Here is a 20,132-nt window from a genome sequence, read left to right on the forward strand (position 1 = left end):
ACTAAAAGGCTGTTTTCACATTCATCTGCTGAAGGGAGAAAGTTTCTCGGTGCTCACCTTACAGCTGAGTTCAAGACGTGTACGTCGTACAAGTATAAGTTCTTTGAGCTCTCAGGTGTTACAGTTAACTCAGGTTGGTAGAGGGAATTGTCCTCTCTGTCATCTGTTGTAGTTGGTAGATTATTGGTTATTATGGTATTAATTAGGGACAAGCGAATACACTATTATCTGTATCTGGTCAACCAACTAAATATATGTATATGTATCTGTATTAATATCTGTACTTGTTGGAGTGGGCGGGGCTTATACTAGATGTGGGCGGGGACTAACCAGACATTGTTCATGTGTTGATGTTATTATTACATTATATAATTGTCTTATTATAATTACCCATTAATATACTAAAGATTAGCCTCACAGCAATGTATGATCCTACTTGTGTTTATTTTCCTTCTAAAATACAGCATGTGGATATATATTTATACCAAATCATATCTTTTCAAATTAGCTGAGCTATTCCACACTATAGGTACCCCCTTGGGTACAAGTTGTGAATCAGTGATGTACGACTACAGCTACAGTATGTGCTCGCTTAACTGCAGATTTGTGACACAAGGAATAGATAGATAGACTTTATTGTGCCCAAAGGGGACATTTGTTTCCAGAGTATCCTTAGTATTAAAGAAATCCTCTTTCACTTTTGTTTCTAACTAAAGCAAGAGAAAATAAAATCTGCCACTGCATTAACATTATTTTAAGCTGTTTGCAGTAAATATGTGACTGTATCTTGAAAAAACTAATTGCTATTGTGGCTAATCTTCACATAGAGAAGAAGGAACTAATGATTTTTTGCCATTTTTGCTTTGAAATTAACCAATTACCAAATAATTGATAATGAATTTTCTGTTGACTGACTAACCGACTAATCGGCTAATCAATTCAGCTCTGAGTAGGACAAACTCCTGATAACTAGCTGACTAGCAGGGCTGGTCACTCAGGTTGTCCACACTGTCAGCTGATAAGCAGTCACTTTGAGAGGTCCAGCGTTTAAAGACAACTCTGACTTAATGTTTCCTGACAGGCCGGCGAATCATACAGCTCCAGAATAGCCTTATCAAAGCCAGTGTCAGTATTGTTTATTCATCGCCTCAACGTTTTCTGTTCATCTGGACACCTCGGACCCCCTTTTTGTTTGTCTCACAGCTTTGTCCCACTTAGGCAGCAAAGCGAGAAGAAGATGCGATGCTGTCTGTGAGCAGCAGTGGAAATCAAGTGAAGTATTGACTCTTAACGCTTCTTCACTCCTTCACTTCACACACACAACTCATGTTCTCCCTGTGAGTCATGCCTCACCTGTAAGTTAGTCATCTGGAATCGGTAATTATGATTGGCAGCCGTCGGGGCCGAGATAATGAGGAGCCGTCGTTTCTCATAGAACTGGTCCAGCAGTGCAGCAGCCGTACGCACTCCCACGTTAATGTTCATGGCTGTGATGACATTGAATGTGCAATTAAGTGATATAAGATATGACACCGTACAAGAGTGCAAGATTTAATACAACACAATATTACAGTGAGAAGCTTCATGATTCTTGATTCTTTTGGGTTGTTGAGCAGACGCAATCAAATAGGAAACTCGTGCACCATCGCAGTGTATTTAACAGTGAACTGAACATGCAACATTGACTATAAATTGCTGATGGTCCATTGCACAAGAGCTGCAACACAGTCCTCCCATCCGCTACTTATTCATGTCTCACAGATACAGACATTCAATGGAGGGGCGTCCAGTATTGATTTTTCTAATCGATGGATAGCAGAGAGGCCCATTTTCTCCTCCACTGAGCTTCTCACATGGAACCACTTCAGCACAGATAAGCACACTTTACATAAGACTGCTATGGCACAAGACAGCACTGAGCAAGTTTAAAATAAATGAGAGCTCAGACATGAACGTGAAACATGGAAACTGTTGCCAGAATGGACAGACACCAAGTCAATTAATACTACGTGTACCAAGACAATGGGAAAGCAGACTGAGGGAAGTGTATGATTTATAAAACCTTACTGAAACTACAGACAAAACAAAATGAAACTGAAAAATTAAGATTATAATATTAACCTAACCTTAATCTACTCTTATTATCGAGTCTAGTCTTTTATTTTTAGTTTGTTTTTTAGTTTTGTTTCTACAGTAGCCCAGAACAGGTCATCAAATACAGATGCGAGCAGTGTTCAGTTAGTTGCTATCTGCAACTTTACCACTAGATGCCACTAAATCCTACGTGTTATATATAACTAAGTATTTGTTTTTGCAAACTACTATGAGCAATTCAAAATAAAATAAAATATTTGTTTGTGTAGTGTGTGTGTTTATCTGCATGTAATACGTACGTGCACAGTTTGTGTCTGTGCCAGACCAGGTGAGTCCATACTGACACACTCTGGCAGCGCTGCCCTGCAGCTCGTAGCCGCCGGTGCAAGTGAATTCACAAGTGGCCCCATAGTTGTCTCCGTCACTGTCACACTTCATATAACCGTTGTCTGGGGGAAATAGTGGGCTGCAGCGACGCACTACATAGAAAGAGAGCCACATTAGACATAAAACATCAGTAACAGGCAGAAAGGTGGAACTAAAGGAAAGAAAAAATAGCAAGATTGGCATTCAATGTGTGTACACAAATACAAATTCTAAGAAAGGCAAGGATTCTAGTTGGAAGATCTCCTGACTTTATAACTTGCACCACCATCAGGTTAAAATTCAAATTTGTCCAATTTGGTTTATGACCAAATACCTGAAAAACACAATTTTAATCAGCTTTACCATGCTAAACTAATTATATGGTGAACATAGCAAACCTTATATCTGCTTTTCATCAGCATGTAGCTCAAAGTTCTGCTGTGCTTGAATACAACCTCTAGAACCGCTCTACAAACTACAGGTGTGACTGTAGACTCTAAATAAAGTACATCTTCATCAGATGAAATAGAAACTTTAAATTAAAGATTGTGTAAGAAGATGAATGCTAATCATCTTCTGGTCATGTGACCAGATTTAGCAAACAATGAGGGGGCTTTCATATATAAATCTGAATAAATCTAAGACCAATTTGGCCATGCAGACAGTAGAGTAGTAAATGCATCACTTGAATCTCCAGCCTTGAACTAGAAGAATCAAGCTCACACTTCTTTATCATTATCATGTCTTAACTCACAGGCTGGATCCTCTCAAAGTTGTATTTCTACACCGAACACACCATAACAGACCGGCAAGGTCTGCTTCCTAGTAAACTTTTAAATTCAGAAAATATCACATGACCACACATAGGTGGATACTTGAAGTGAACAAATGAAAAAAGCTCCTGCTGATGAACCAAAGAGTGGAATTATTGACAAAGAGGTGGTTATTGACAAAGAATATAAGTTATATAAGTTATATGGATATATTTTCCATTGACTTTGCTACACTCTTGGGCAGTATTTATTTAATGTCACAACTTGTACTGTAAACTTAAAACTCTGAACTTCCCAAGTCAATAAAGGTCACCAGGACAGGGAGGGAGGACCAGCTCATTTGTGGAGAAGTGACGAACCTCTGACCTCCTTGCAACAAAACAATTTTCTACAGGTATCAGTTAAGGCCAGAAAATGTGGTACTGTTTAAATTTACTGGTCCATAATTTGCAAAGAATCTCCTAGTAACTTTCCAGAAAAAGAAAAACTATGTAATTTGGTACTAATTTTAGGGAACTTGTGGGAGTATCCTTGAGCAAAAAGCTCCATTTAAACCCAAGTAAGTGGTTATACCCCATTTATGTTGAATTGTACTCTTGCCTGTAGACTAAAAGATATCTAGGTTAGAATAAATTAGAGGTGTAACAATTGAACACAGTCTCTATTTTTCCTATTATTAGTACCACATTAGGAGAGACTTCTTGGATATAACCCATAAAAGAAAGTCTTACGGAAAATCCTGTGGCACACAGATTATCAAAAAGCTTCTATGTCTTACTCTGCTTTTAGAAGCTCTCACCTCGCACTCTGACAGTAAAGCGGCAGGATCCTTTGTTCCCTGCGCGGTCAAACACAGTGTAGGACATCTTATGGAGCCCCTCTGGGAAGTCTGATTTTGAAGGTTTTCCTTTCAGGATAACGCTGCAAAAGACAGACTGTGTTTTAATGTTTCACTGTGATCTCTCTGCTCCAGGTGGGATAACCTACAGGGCTAAAACAGACTGAGTGCACTGAAACAAAATGGGAGAAAAGCTTAAAAAAGGGTGGTGGAGATGAGACTGACTCTGTGAGGATGCCATCTGCAGTGTCTACACCCTCTGGAGTGTCCCAGGTCACCCGCGCTGTCAGTTTTCCTGGTTCTGCCCATTTATCCTTCACATTAGGACACTTGATTTTTGGAGAATCCATATCTACAGAGAGAGAGGAAGAAACAAAGAACGGAAGAAATGAAGAATGAAACAATGGGTCCTTATGATTTCAGACAGAAGAAGATAAAGGCAGCGTTTAATTTCTAGCCAGTCAATGACAGGTTTGATCACCTGTGGACAGCGTGCAAATTAAGCTACCACCAGCTGACTTTTTATAGTCTAATTTTAACAAGAATCTTGAAACAGATAAATAAATAAATAAATATGCTTGTGACTGCTAAGCTAAATGTCCCAGAGAAAAAGGCAGCATCCAAGAAATGGCAAAAAAAGAAACAAAAAATAAATTCCTGATATTATAAGTATTACACAGATAAATCTTAGATCAGATTGTCATTTTGTTGCAACATAACTCTCTTTTGTAGCTTTTATACTTGTTTTTAACGCTATAAAAATATGGCTTAAAACTGGATAAAAAGTCAATTTATGACAACCACAATGCTGATGCAAGCACAAAGGGGAAATTAAGCTGTTGAAATGCACCTGAATAAAATGACAGATTTCTTTGGGTTTGAACATTGTTAGAAACATTGTGGATAATGGAAGTACACCACTCAAAAAATATATAACATAGGTTTAGTGTTTTTAGACTTTCTACTGCGAAAAAGGTTACATATTATAGCTTTATATTTAATAATAGAAAGAAACCACTCTGTCTTTATAGCAGCTCCCTCCACACAACATTCCTGCAGCACCATTTTACAATAAAAACACCTGGACTTTTCATTCTCCCACAGTATTCAGAGTCTAATGATCAAGACAGAGACACATTTTTAAGCTGAATGAAAAAGTGAGGTGAATCACTACTCTGAGGAAAGGCTAAATTTGTCCTTACAGACAGACGTAGGGGACTCAGTGTCCCTTTATGAGCAGCACTGTTAGGACGAGATAGCCTGTGAATGCGTCTGTACACACAAAATCTTTGTGTTTGTTCACCGTCACCAAGGTCGCAAGACTATTCAGCCATTAATATGATCCACTAAGTGCAGGCTTTATAGCTCAGCTTTTCATGATAAAATAGAGTCGAGTCATTTTTAGGCTCAGATGCTACAAAGACGAACCACAGTATGTGTGTGTGTATATGTACATGTCTACATGAGGCCTGTTTTTTATCCAAACAACAATCACATAACCTTCTATTATGAGGAGCACTTTCCGTCGTATACCTTTTTCCAGGAGTCTGCAGCTGACATTATGTCTTAAGCAAGTAAATTACCTGTTACATAGGTTTTTATAATCCAGATAAATAGTCTGCCGGCTCCAGTTCTCTGTGAGAGATAAAAGAACAACACACACGCAGCCTTACCGACACAGGTGGGGACCCCGGCGCTCCACACCTTGCTGTACTGGCAGGTTGCCGTCTTTTGGCCCTTAAGACTGAATCCAGGGGAGCAGAAAAACTCACAGCGAGAGTTGAAGTAGGAGCCGTCCGAACACTTGTAGCCACCGTTAGCCGGCATGTTCAGCTTGGGACAGCGAATCTCTGCCAGAGAAACATTGTTGATGAAACAGTGTTGATGAAAGGCCTTCTTTGACTTACTGGTCAATCTTGGTCTCATATATCAACCACTCACCGTTGGTCTTCTTTAATATGCTAGAAATAATGCAGTGTTTTTAATTACACTGATCTAATTGATCAACACTAAACTGTCTAGGAACTTGAACCTATTCAAGCAGTGATGATATCAGCAGTAGTAATGGTAGTAATTTTAATTACAATGGCCTCTCTACAACAGCCATGTTTTCACCCCATCTTTGAGTGCGGCCATTCGAAACAGAAATAAACACTTGTTTTAACGACATTGTACAAACTAGCTTTTTAGAGCATAACCTCAACAACAGCAGCAGCAGCAGCAGCAGCAGAAGTAGTACTAGTGGCAATAATTTTCCATTAGTATCTTATTTAATTACTGTTCAGAGGGGATTTCACACCCTGCCAAGAATAGACTATAGGGAGAAGAAATTGATCCATGTAATTGTTTACAAATTTGTTGCATAAACATGAACTCATTTTTAAATCCTAAACATCAGCTACAGGCAATTTTAATTAATTAAAACGGTTCCTCTGGAGAATATCCAAACTCTCTCCCCCGATTGAAGATGTGGTTCAAAGTCATTCAAGTGAACCTGTTATTTCCTGGGCCAAGAATGAACTTGCTCAAAAATGTAAGAACTGTAATCAGGAATCCACACGAGGCATAGTATGTAGGTGCATGCGTGGATGTGTGTGCGTGTTCAGATGGAGGTCAGTTCCTACCTCTGCAGGCGTAGTTAGAGGACCAGTGTTTGCTGGCCATACACACCACCTCCGAGCTCTGGGCCTCGTATCCCTGCTTGCAGCGGATTTTGCAGCGTGTCCCCATCACGTTCCTGTAGTGCTCTCCTCTGGGTGTGCGACAGCTTACGTCACCATGTTTCACCTTAATGGGCGCACACCACGGTGTCCCTACAAATGGAGCAAAAGATAGCTGCGCTGACCTTTTCTTCAGTGCATCAAGGCAATTCTCTGTTTTTTTATACGGTACAGCTTTTGGAGAGGGAGAGACTGTTGTTAATATCGGTATTCAATAATAAGCACTTACCTGAAGACTGTTGAAGCTGAGAAAGACTTTGTGTAAAAACCCACCCATCATCTGAGTTCAGACAGATGCGGTGGATTTCTCATTACCTTATCTGCGTCTTCCCATAATCCAACAGTGTCTCATGAGGCAAAGCAGATAGTCTCACTTGAGCAAAAGACAGATAATGATGTGTAGAGAGCTCTTAGCTTTCTGAATGTGTGTGATAGTGTGACAGATAAAGGTCTGTGATGAGAGTGCCGCTCTTTATTAGCACGTGCTGACTTTAAGTATCAGCTTTTTGTTGCGTTGTCGCTCCAAGAATTAGTCGATCCCTTACATGACATCTATTAGACTGATGACAGACATATTACTCCCCAGAACAATAACGACACCATTAAAGGGACAGTCAGATGAGAATATTAATACTAATTACTTGTCCGTATGGTAAATGTGATGCTACAGCTAACAGCAGCTTAGCTTAGCTTACAGGATATAATAATTGAATAGTCATCTTTATTGGCCTTAGAGGTGTTGGTTGATGGAGAGCCAAGCTAGCTGTTTCCCTTGTTTTCAGTGTATGCTAAGCTAATAAGCTAAGATAACCGGCTCCTGACTCTATATATTTGATTGTACAGATATGAGAGTGTTATTGATCGTCTAATTCTCATCAAGAAAGCGAACAAGCGCATTTCCCAAAATGTCAAACTGTTCCTTTAAGATCAGACAACTGCATTTGTTTTCAGCTTTTCTCCTCCCATGGCGGATACCTCTACCCATCTCTAAAAACTTAAAAAAAATGGCATGTTGAATTGAGCGATAAAAAAAAATTCCTTGTTTGATGCCAAGTTTGAGGGGCCGCAAGGTTTTTATTCCATTACAGGGAAATCAAAATCTGCATTTTATTTCCTGCTGGCTCAAGTCAAACACTCAGCCCTGTGCACCAACACACACACATCCAAGCACACACTTGGAGAGGAGAATACACACTAGTTTAGGCTAATTTCCAGTTGGAATTAAAATGAGTATTCATTACACAGCAATCCTCCCTCACTCGCTCTGAGCGTGTGTGTGTGTGTGTGTGTGTGTTGGCAAAGTCTCCACAACCACTGAGTAAGAGAAAATAATACTACATTTGAGCTTTTACACAAGGGGAGAGTTTGGTTTGGCCTGGACGATAATGTTCCGCATCTAACTGACCCCGAATTTAAAGCTGGAAGCTACTTTGACGTAACTAAGTCAGTTCACAAAACTGGCTGAACTGACTGACATTGAATTATTCACTGAATCTTTAGAGACTCAGTGAAATACAAAAATAAATGTTTCTAATTGTAATCCTGTCACCCTGTATTAGCTGTCCAGATATATTTTGTTATATTCCAAATGAAAGTCAAAACTTTAAGGTATTAACCAAAATCCCGCTCTTATCTTATTATTTTATTGTAAAATACTGAAATAATTTTGAAACATCTTGAACTTGGTGTACATAAATTAATCAAATTGGATTTGGTGCAACTAGCTACACACTTGATCGTGTGTCATAGCAGCTAACATATCTTAGGTCAGAGATACACACACGTCCTTAATACGAGTATTATATACTAATTTTAGAGTAGTAATAGTAAACATTAAAATATGTTAATTACTTATTTATATGCTCAGAGGCATACAAATGAAGCCAATTAAATATTATTTGAAGCAACTAGCTAGCGGGTCGTAGTAGCTAGCACGCCTGTAGCGGATAACAGAGTTCATAGGTCGTGTTTGAAAGTGAAGCGGACACATTTTGTTTTGTTTACATTTTGCTTTAATTTATTTATTTCTCCGGCACCCTCCTGTTTCTGATCAACGTTGGCCCTGAGCTCTGTATCATATTTTATTCAAAGGGCCATGTGTAACATTTAGGAGGATCTATTGGCAGAAACTGAATTTTTGTGTTTTTGTTACCGTAGAATGAGCTGTAGTGAGTTTCGCGGCCACCATAGACCACCACTCCTACACGTGTGAAAGCCTGTTCTCATTCCCAGGTTGTCTCTTGCAGCTGTTTAGATAATGACACCTTCACTGTGTCTTTAAGACTGGAGGAACTTCATAAATGCTCAAAGATTTGATCTTGACGTAATGAATCCCTCCCTAAATTAAAATGTGAGTCACTCAGTGTTCCGTGTGTGCATGTACTGGCGGTGTCAAACTGAGCATGTAATCACCTTTATATCTACGAGAATGCCAGTCCTCGTCGTCTCCGTAGGCATACTGTCCTGACCCTGAGGATGAAAGAAAAGAAGAAAAAGCAACTAATACCACGAAAAGAGCTGCATCCAAGATGTTAGGCAATGTTTGGAAGCATTGTCCTGGGCTGACCTCTGCAAAACACAGCACCAAGAACAGGCTCGAACATATTGCTTAACTTTTCATTTGAACCAGACTCTGGGGGGATAAGGATCTTTTGGACAGACCACATGCACAAGGAATAAGTCTCAAAAGATCCTCTTTTCCAGCTGGGTTGGAAAAATGAATCTGTTTAACACAAAGATTCATTCTGCTCAATCCAGTGGAGGTTTTTTATTTGTTGTGGCTCTCTACTGCGTTTGGTAGAAATGGAAGGAGTGAAACTATTTTGAAACTTTTTGTTCCAAAAGAGCTCCTATAGATCATACTTACCATTTTAAGTCAACATTAACAGTGAACACATCAATCAGAGCATCCAAAAAGAACTTATATATTTTCTCAGAGGTGGCGGTTGCAGAGCTGGTGGAGGACACAGTTGGGTGACACCAATGTGAGGAGAATTGTGATGAGCAAGGAGGATTATTTTAGGAAAGAGGATGAAGGGATGGGGGGAGCAAGTCAGGGCGCCTTACAGAAAAAGAGAGGAAAGAGGTGAGGAAGGGGTTAAAGCAGGGGGAGGGGTGTTCAACCTTGGCTCTGGGATGTTATGAACCCCGGTGTGAATGTGTCCTCTGTTCAGGATCCACAAGTGAATGAGTGTTTCTCCCTCCTACAGCTTCATATATCAGCCGCATGTTGGTCATTGAACCCGATACTATGAGCACATCTCACGTCCTGCCCCCCCCCCTCCAATTTCTCATCATGGCTTTTCTGTCAGTTTAATAAAAGCTGTCTGGATCAAAATGCCACAGGCCATCTAATACACACACATACACTCACACACAACAAGCTCTGAGGTTTTAGCAGTCAGATCACACCGCATGGATTGTACAGAGCAAACCCACATACTGGGTGAGTCAGATTTAGCTGTCTAATGGGAAAACTTCAGTGTCTGCTTCTTAATGGGGGGAAGGAGACAGGCAGAGAAAGGTATGGAAAACTAATTACAGGTGTGTGTGTGTGTCTGCCCTTAAAAATGAACATTAGTTAGAGTCAAATGCGGCAGAAAAATGATCAGTTCTGTAACAACTTGCAGCCATTCCAGGCAAACAGGATACAAAAATTTACACCACAGCAAATGGTAGCTTTTTTAAATCGGCTGTCAGGTGTTACCACAAACAAAGATTTACTTGCTCTCTCTTCTTCAGATACAAATCACCAACTCAAGAAAGTTTTAAAGTTAAAATCATCTTTTTCTGACAGCTGAGCATTGAAGAAAACTGTCTACACTGTGTTCAAACAGTTGCATTGACGCTAAAAACCTGTGCAGGGCTTTTTTCCCCACACAGAAAATTGATCAGGAATCAATAAGTGAATTGACAAAGAATAACCAGACCAAATGACCAATAACCAGAATAAATAATGGTACTGGTCTCAATAAAGTCTTTCCCACCCCAGTCTCTATACAGAAGTTAAGTCCACCATCCTGCTCTTGATTCAAGTTGCCTTCACATGTAAGAGAGACTGACAGGAAACGATGCATCCAAATATTTTTGTACAGCCACAGTGTTTACTTTTCACTCTCTTAACAGTGTCAGAGCTGTATTAAGTTACTAATAATTCAAAGCAAATATTTGATCTCTAGCTGCTTCATATTAAAAGCATTAAACTGGCAAAACACAGGCTGACTTTTATTGTGAAGCAGTCACAGGACACACAACGTATTTATCACTGCGGTTAACCCCAACTGCAATCGTACATCAAAAATGTGTCTATTATTTCTTCTGTGGATCATTTTAAAAATTTGTATGGGAGTAAGGGAGCAAGAAGCAGGCAGAAGCGACAACCTAAACACCTACAACTCCTTAGCAAAGACACAACTTCACTGTGTCCTGCTGTTTGGGTGGAAAACTACTCCCGCTGTGTGCAGCATGAAATCAGATCGTGGTTGCTGATGTTATGATGAAATAAGGGCAGATGTCTTTATTAAAACATTGAGTTTGTTTGGCTGCAATGTAAACAGATACATGTAAACAGCTGCTCTTCTGCCACTCAAGGAGTGTTTGCTGTAAACCACGGGTGTCACCTAAATCAACCTGAAAAAGGATTTTAAGTTAACTCGCTCACAAACTCACTCGTTCACGTTTAGCAGGCTGCAGACTTACCACAAGGGTCATTGCATACATGCCAATCTGCACCACTATAGGAAACAGTAACAGCAGTATTAACACTTACAAATGTAGTTACCTCCTACAGGAAAAAAGTAAAAGCTGCTATAGTTTTGAATACTAGCGCCACCTGCAGGCAATGGGTGTTACAGCAGCAGTTTCGTTCTTTTAAAGCTGCTGTTTTCTTTGTGAGTGTGATTTTTTGTTAAAACCTTTACTTTTTAATGCCACCTGTCCACTTATATTGTTGGAAAACAAGAATAACACCCACATAACTGTCACAGATTCCACATATAATTTTTAACAAGCCAAGAAAAAGAAACATAACTGTAATAACAATTTAATGTAACCAGATTGTGTAACCTGACAGATTCATATCCACATCCACAACACTTAACAACCAAACCAACATTTATAAGGACCAAAATAAAGCGACATACAGAAGGAAAATTAACTCTAGAGACACCTCATGTAGTTAAAGGACAGTGGTAAGATTTCTATCCAGCATATGGTCCATATTGTTTCAAAAGCAGAAACATTAGATCAGATATAAAGTCCTGGTAACTCACCTGGTAGAACTGGTGCTCCATGTACCAGGGTTAAGTCCCTGCTGCAGCGGCCATGGGTTCACCTGTGGCCCTTTGCTATGTTTCATCCCCCCTCTCTATCTCTCTTTCTCCCCCTTTCCTGTCACTCTTCAGCTGTCCTAAAGGCAATAAAAGCCCCCTCCCCAAACTTCTGTTGCAGTCCAGTTGCCTTTGTCTTCTACTGTAGATATACTGCAACCTGGACGACTGAGAATCTTCACAGACAATTCAACTAGTGGCTGTTTTTTCTTTGTTGCAGCCTGATTTCACGGCAGCTTTTCCTTTAAAGAATGGCTGTTTTAAGCCACTTTTTGTATTATTCATTAAAAATTGAATTGCGATTGCAACCTCATGGATCAACTGCTATAATTTTGTCTTTGATAAACATCAATTACTTGGGTTTCCCCATGATGTTAATGTAGAAATATTCTGTCGTTTTAACTAATAAACAAGAAATATGTAAACAATAACATGCGAGACAGAACCGAAGCTTCAGTCAGTTTATTGTTAATTGTCTCGATTTCTTTTTGCATTCCTATTTTTCAGCCACGACCTCCTCCAAAACAACCCGGACAGAGGGCATACGAGGATGCTCTGGGCAGTGTGTGAACTCTGTAGACCTCCCTATATTGAGCAGAAAATGTGCTTAATTAAATAAAACTCTTAACATTTTGCAGAGCCTGGACAAGCCTTTTGTGGTGTGTGAAGTCATCCCTGTGAAAAAATAGCCTGCAGGGTGAGAGAAAGAGACACTAACATGCATTTGCTGTACACATGTTAGTCACTGTTGGCCAACCAGAAATAAAAATCTTCTTTGGTCTATGCAATGAATGACATAACTATATCCACTTTTGATACCATGCTTAAACTGCATATCTAAACCCTTCTTTCCGATAGGTGGCGTAGGTAGGACTGGTGCAGGCCTCAATCTGCTGGCACTGCTGTTTGCTTTGCCCTGGATTGTCCTTGTTTATAAAAGCTTTCCAGCTTCAAACAAATCCAAAGCAGAGAATATGTGATGTGGGACTCGTCTGTATTCTTAACTAATAAATATGTCAACAAGATGAAGCCAGCATCATATTCCTGTTTATCTCTGCGACTTCAAAGGAGCAAGAAAGATGTCAAAGTGTTAACAGTGCAAGAAGTGTAAAAGCTTGTCTTCCTCACAAACCTCTGGGAGTGTATGAGCTTCAATTTTCAGAGCCTGATATTCCAATTAGCTTTTCTCTGCGGGCCTGTAATACAAACTCAATCATTATATGGATGCTCAGTCCCTGTAAATGTTGAAGTATTGCTACAGGCTAACAGAATAGAAGAGAGCAGAAAATAAAATGGGATGTCATTTCTTTATCGCTCAATTCAACATGCCATGATTACGGAGTTACATAAGTCCTCTTGGAGCACTAATGATTTCCGTCCCATTTAAACTGTATACCAACACGTCTGCTGCTGGTTTCTTAATCACATCAGCAGTGTCTGACCCTGAGGAACAAAATGCTGCTGCTGTTTTTATCTATTAACACTTTACAGCCAGGTATGAACCCATTACTACTAATATATAGTATTATAAACATATATTATGATTATATGTTTACTGTGGTAATTATTTAAGTATTAACCTTAAATCTAGTACAATATGTTTTATTTTACAATATCCATTTCCAGAAAACAGGAACATAACCTACCTCATCCCAACCCTCCCTTCAAAAAAAGTCAAGAAATAACAATTGGTGCACAAGTACATAAAAGACAAATGTTGAACTAAGAATAAAAACAAACATGTTTTCTTACATCTGGAGAGGTTTGTAGACCAGGACATCTCTGCAGCACTACAGTACTTCATTAAAATTCTATTTGTCACATTTTACCTTAATCAAAACATTGGCTGGTTCTGCGCTTTGGATATTGAATTTGGCCGTATTGCAATTTTAATAATATTTTGACTAATTGTGCAGCCTTAGTGTCCATTAACATCTGAGTAGCAATTAAAGACTCTTGTAGAGTCTGGTGCAGAACCAAAACACGAGCCAGAGTTCCCATTGTTTGCATTTAATACAGATATTAATTAACTACGTAAATCACAATGGCTGCTCAATTATTAACATTGATTTGTAAATGTGTTTTAACAAGTCTCTGGTTTGTGTGATTCATTAACTAGTGGTGTATTTCCAATAAAGGCTCAGTAGCTACTTGTCACTTGCAATGAAGAACAATACATGAGAGACTTAAAAATTAATAATAGTTGTTAGCAGCAGAGTTAATTGTTAATGATTCTTTTAGAAAGTGTTCAGTATGCTGATTCACAGTTAGAAACACGTCATTGCTCACTGTGTTATTGATACAGCATTTGTTTGTGGGTTCTTAAAGCTGTACTAATCAATATTTTTGTATTAATTATGGATCTTATGAATTGTGTAATGTGCAAGCTGAGCTCATTTACACCATTTTTTTAGAAGTAACACTTCAGAACAGCAACTACTTCTCAGCGATTCATTGATGAACTGTTAGTTCCTTAGGTTCTCCTTAGTAATTCTTTAGGATTTACCTTGTTGCTCCTTTTCTGGCAGAGACACAGCTGTACACTTATTGGAGTGATGGTGCATTTTCCCCAGTTACTCCCTGTGTGTGGAGGATGTATCTGCCCCAGACTCACATCAGCACAAGACTCATCATGGAAACTATGATCAGACTTTTACGAAGACTTCCTGCAAAGGGTTTAACTGTGAGAAGTGATGCAGAACAGATTCCTTAAAGATGTTCACTGTTTAAAAGGTTTATTTAAAAGACTCCATATCTCAAAGCTTTTCATTCTGGTTGCACTGCCACGAAATGTTGAGGCATGCACCCTCGACTAATAAATGGGCTAATTGACCAGCAGAACAAACATAAACACACCCCTGTAAAATAAACTCCTCATAAACACACACACACACATACACACACATAAGTACAGAGCAGAGACCTCACTGTCAGCTCGACAGGCAGTTTTTAGTCTGTCAGTGTAAATCTGCTCTGCAGCTTGCGTTCATGTTTCAGCCTGTATGATCATACAGCAGTGGTGAGCCACTCTCAAACCATCTACAGGCACATAGCCACTGTGACTACACACACACACACACACACACACAACCACTGAGTACTCCATCCAGACTTGAGCTCATTTCAGTTCCTTACTGCAGGCTACAGGCCCTGCTCTGTCTGGCTCCATCTATCTGGAGAGTCTGTATGTTTTCTTATGTCGGATGCTCTACTTCAGTTCAGTAGAGCTGCAACTAACTTATTTTCATCATTGATCAATTGTTTCATCTATAAAACATGCAAAACTGTTGTTAAACAGTCTAAAACCCAAAGATACTTCATTCATAATGATGTGAAACTAAGCAAAAATAGCACATTCTCACATTAGAGAAGCTGGAAGCAAAGATTGTTTGAGATTTTTGCTTGAAAAAATAACTTAGACCATAAATCGATTATCAAAATAATATATATCATATAATATTAAGTTGCAGATTCATTTTCAGTCCGTCTACTCATAATCTAAAGGCTGTAGCTCTACTTCAGTGTGTGTGAGAGAGAAAGAGAGAGAGTCCTTCTGTTTTCACTCAACACCAGGACAGAAACTCATCAGTAAAGTACTGTAAATACAGACCAGCACAAGATGTGAAAGTCGTTTGCAGCAGTTTAATTCAAAGAGTTGAAGAACAGGTCGCTCTTGGTGGAAGCATTAAAAGAGGCAAAGAGAATTAAACTTACACTGTAGTTGCAGAGGCTTTCATTAGTGCCACAGTGTGTGCTCTGTGCAGGGAAACGTCCCCCAGATGCACACTGCACTCCCCCCGCTTTCCACCCCCTCCACGTAAACACTAACGCGGTTCACCATAAACCAGCAGCCTCAAATGCAGCATGCACAAAAAGTGATTCACACACACAGAAAAAAAAACTTTCTCCCAACACAGAGCGTTTAATCTCAAATCCAGCCTCAAAACCAGTCACATCCCACACTGCTTTCACCAGCCTGAAGAGAAGATGATCGATTATTTAGTCCTCCTGGCCCCAGCGGGGGTTAACACTGTCCAAAGAGGTGAATGAGAGTCACTGTCAGTCCTTACCTTCATATCCGGAGCAGAAGAAGAGCTGGACGAACAGGAGCACCAGCGGCCACATGTCCATATTGAGGCGCGGGACGGACGCTCTTCCACATGTGAAGGGGAGCTTGCAGGAAAACTTCCAGCGCATTCCAGCTTTCCAAAGGCCCGCCTCTTGCTCCAGAAACAAGGGAGGATTCTCCTAATACAGTCAGGCCTGTTGGCCACCGGCATGTGGCACATACACGGAGGCTGTGCCAACCCCTGTGGGTCAACTGTGACATGTACTCCACTGTCCCCACAAGAGACTGAAGCAACAGAGATCAACTCAGTGCTCCCTGACCTCAATACTCAATAACTCAGTTACATTAGTACCGTTTTGAGGCTCTTGGACTTTACTTTTCATCCATAAAATGCACAAACATTAGCTGTTTATGAATTAAACCAGTGGCAGGGGCGGATCTAGAGGGGTGACAGCTGCCTGGCCACCCCAGTGTGGTTTGAATATTCGTTAATTTAATGATCTGCTATGGTCACATTTTAGTGTTTGGTGATGTTCACTAAAAAAAGACATGTATTTTGAAAAAGGAGGATTTGTGAATAAAACAATGTATTGATTTCTATTCAATACTTTACCAATATGCCACAATCATGTTTTTGAGTTAAAATGTCTTCATTGGAGATCATTATATGTCACACTGTTAACTTACACACTCTCTGAACAATATGTTGCTCATTCCTGCAAATTGTATGTCTCTTCATTCATTTATTTAAATAACGGTTATGTTGCACCAAAAAGAGCATTTTTACATGTAGTTTGTGTGTTGTAATTTCACTTCGGATGATAAAGTAAAGTTTGTACTTTTCCACAAGTCATTGTAAAATGCTACAAACCAGAAAAACCATCAAAATCAACTGTGAAGCCTAAATTCTGCAAATAACAAGATACACAAATCAGATTAACCAGTTAATTACCTTTTAATTAATTGACAGGCTTTGACCAACTAGTTTGCCTGAAATTATAATAAGCACTTTGATCTGATGTTTTTGTCTGCACTTAAAAAAACATTAGTAAAAAAGTTAGTTGAAAATATAAAACTTACTCTAACCTTAAAGTTGTGTTAATACATTATCAGCCACTAGGGGGCAGCAGAAAAACTCCAAAACAAACTGACCTAAATTGACATGTAGATTGTTACTGTCATTGATTATCAACAATATTGGGAAACCTTGTAGTAAAAACACCCAGGTTGAATTTGACTGAAATCTGATTAGAGACATTAACTTCATATGTATGTTTCTCATTCATTTCTGGTTAATGAACTAACCCGTATCTTTACAGCCTCGCAACATCAGAGCCCTTTTCCTTTATTGTTCTCAAGTAAATCAGATTCACAGCAGACATTTTGAAATCTCATAGCAGGGAACACAGTTACAGAAAGGCCTATTTCCAGGCTGTCATGGAGTATCACCGAGCTGCACAAAGTAGAAGATCTGCATTTTTCTGCTAATCTCTCTTAATCCAGAGGAAATAAACCACATTTACTGGTCTCACAAGGTGATTTTATGCTTGCCATTGCATATTTTACATCGCACATTAAAAGATACAGTACACCCTGCACCTACCAGGTCATCACTGGTTAACTAGTCTTGGGTTCTCCACTTCACTCTTGAACTGTATATCCCAGAAACTGTTCAATATCTCTCTCTCTCTCTCTCTCTCTCTCACACACACACACACACCACAGACATCAATGAGAAGCATTAATAACACAGTGGAAAGATTTTTCAGTTTTAAACATGGATAGAAGTTTAGTCCCAGTTTCCATTTTCCTAATGATGTCAACATTTTATAGGAAGTCAAGTTAGATTCAAGTTGTTTCCTAGCAACGCTATCCTGATGAAATGTACTATAGTAACCATATTGTAATATATTTTGCACTTTTTTGGTCTCCCATAGTAGAGGGAGAGTTGTTGTAGAGTGTTTCTGTAGTATCATTTATCAATTCTGGCTTGCATTTGCAGGCCAGTTGTCTTACCTGATTATTATTCTGCTTCATAAGAGCTACACACACACACACACACACACACAGCAGGGAAGCGGGGTGAAAGTACAGAGCTGTTGAAAGACTAATCAGTGTTTAATTTTCTCCTCCACAAGCTTGAGGTGTGGTAGCAGACCCTCTGTAGTTCATGAGGGGGCGAGTCCACACATGAAAGTGTTGAAGTGTTCTTTATCTTGACAGGAAACAGAAAAGGGAGGCGTGCGGTGAGGTGACTGCGAGACAATCTCCTGAGCTGTAATTACGTGCGGGTTCAGCCGACCATTATGACTGCTTTCAGCAGAAATGTTTCCCTCAGGTCGGTCAGGTGAAGAAAGAGTTAACTGACTCTGTCTTTGCTCACCTGGCTCTGGAGGACTTTGATGTGGTGTCACAGCCAATGATTTTGGATTAAGATTGTCTCAGGGTTTTGTTGTGTTTAACTGTTGTTTACACAGACTTTAACTTAGTTGGTGTTCTCCTACAGTGTATTTATCAGTGTATTCAGCTTTTAAAATCATTGTTTTAGATACAGCAAAAAAATAACATACAGCGCACTTAAAGAGTACGTAATAAGAGCAGGGATTGTGTCACCATAAAGGAAGTGAATCCCCTAAAGACACATATTAGAGTTTGATTTTGGTGCAGAATGTACAGTCTGAACATTTGACGGCTACAGTTTATTGTGAGGTCACACAGGCGTATAATCATCTTAACCAGAGACAAAAATGTAACAGTATGTGGGCAGAAACAAGGCACCTTCAGCAATACACATATTTATACATTGATGAAGTCATGAAGTACAAAACAAATCAAACAAACAGTGAGGGGGCAACATCCTGTTTAGGCAATCATGTGTGTCCAGTAATTCCCAGCAGTCACACTTAAGTCGGAAAAGTCTGGTAAAGCTTCACTGGCGTCTATTAAAGAGAAGAGCGCTGATTTTACTCATCAGAGTCTGTTTTAGGTCTTGTGGAGTACGACTGCGAACCGTTTGCAGTCAAGTTGCATTGTGGGAATGGAATAAAAAAGACCATATCTCTAGTTCTGCTTTTTTTTAACTGTCTATCATGAATCCAACAATGTGTGTGGAGCTGTCTTCTTAAAAACACAAGACACTAACAGAGTAACTAGGAGAATAATGAATGGCACCTGTAAAATACCACGTTGTTGATCTAAATTTGGACAATCAGCTTTCTCCATTAATTATTAAGGGCCGTCAACCTTGGAACACATTACCAACTCAAATCAAAGTCACAGATATGAAATAGACAACAAAGGTTAATCAAACCAGGGCTGTACCCACTTAAGTACTAAAATAATAATATAAATATAAACAGAGCAGTAGCTCTGGATTACCAAGGTGCATTAGTGTGGTGCTGAATTGTTGCAGCTCCATATCTGTATGTCTACTGGTGTATTGTGGTATTAATATTATTATTATGTGCATCTTATTGCATTTAAAGCTGTATATTTTATTTTCACTGTACACAATTAGCACTAATTATAAACTCTCTGCAGCAGTTTCATGCTTTGTATGTGAAATATGTTAAAGTCCCTATCAAATACATACATTCAAATTCAATCTGGTGCTTTGGGTGGCAGGTTCCTTCCTATGATGAACATGTAGTTTATTTTGAGTTATTCCCACATGCATACTCTGCCACTGTGAAACTAATCTATAATGTATTAATCCACAACAAAAAATAGTCCCTAACATATTCACTATTTCCTCTCTGGGTTGCTTTGGTAGATTAGTGAGAGGGCTGAGAGCCACAGACAGGTTGGTTGTAAGACACTGACAGACAGGCTAAAGCACTGCTGGTTTTGGCCTTTTAATGGATTCGTTGATAGTAAGACGAAGATGTTTCCAGCGGACTCACAGCGAGCACGTCTGATGACGTCACTGCAGGTGGAGGTCACTGC

General features: G+C 39.4%; 1 protein-coding gene across 1 annotated transcript in view; it reads right to left on the reverse strand.

The window, feature by feature from the left end:
* Nucleotides 1–16,358, reverse strand: part of srpx (sushi-repeat containing protein X-linked) — a 22,089-nt gene extending 5,731 nt beyond the window's left edge. Inside the window, exons 1-8 of the mRNA XM_035677062.1 lie at nt 16,189–16,358; nt 9,204–9,260; nt 6,696–6,884; nt 5,745–5,921; nt 4,297–4,423; nt 4,033–4,154; nt 2,394–2,573; nt 1,320–1,487 (exon numbers count right to left, since the gene is read on the reverse strand). Coding sequence (XP_035532955.1) covers nt 1,320–1,487; nt 2,394–2,573; nt 4,033–4,154; nt 4,297–4,423; nt 5,745–5,921; nt 6,696–6,884; nt 9,204–9,260; nt 16,189–16,315 — 1,147 coding nt within the window. The 5' untranslated portion in view covers nt 16,316–16,358. The remainder of the gene's footprint in view (nt 1–1,319; nt 1,488–2,393; nt 2,574–4,032; nt 4,155–4,296; nt 4,424–5,744; nt 5,922–6,695; nt 6,885–9,203; nt 9,261–16,188) is intronic.
* Between the last annotated feature and the right edge of the window lie 3,774 nt (nt 16,359–20,132).

Source organism: Morone saxatilis, unplaced genomic scaffold (assembly GCF_004916995.1).
Source record: "Morone saxatilis isolate NCDOM2014 unplaced genomic scaffold, NCSU_SB_2.0 Contig5, whole genome shotgun sequence".
NCBI lineage: Eukaryota > Metazoa > Chordata > Actinopteri > Moronidae > Morone > Morone saxatilis.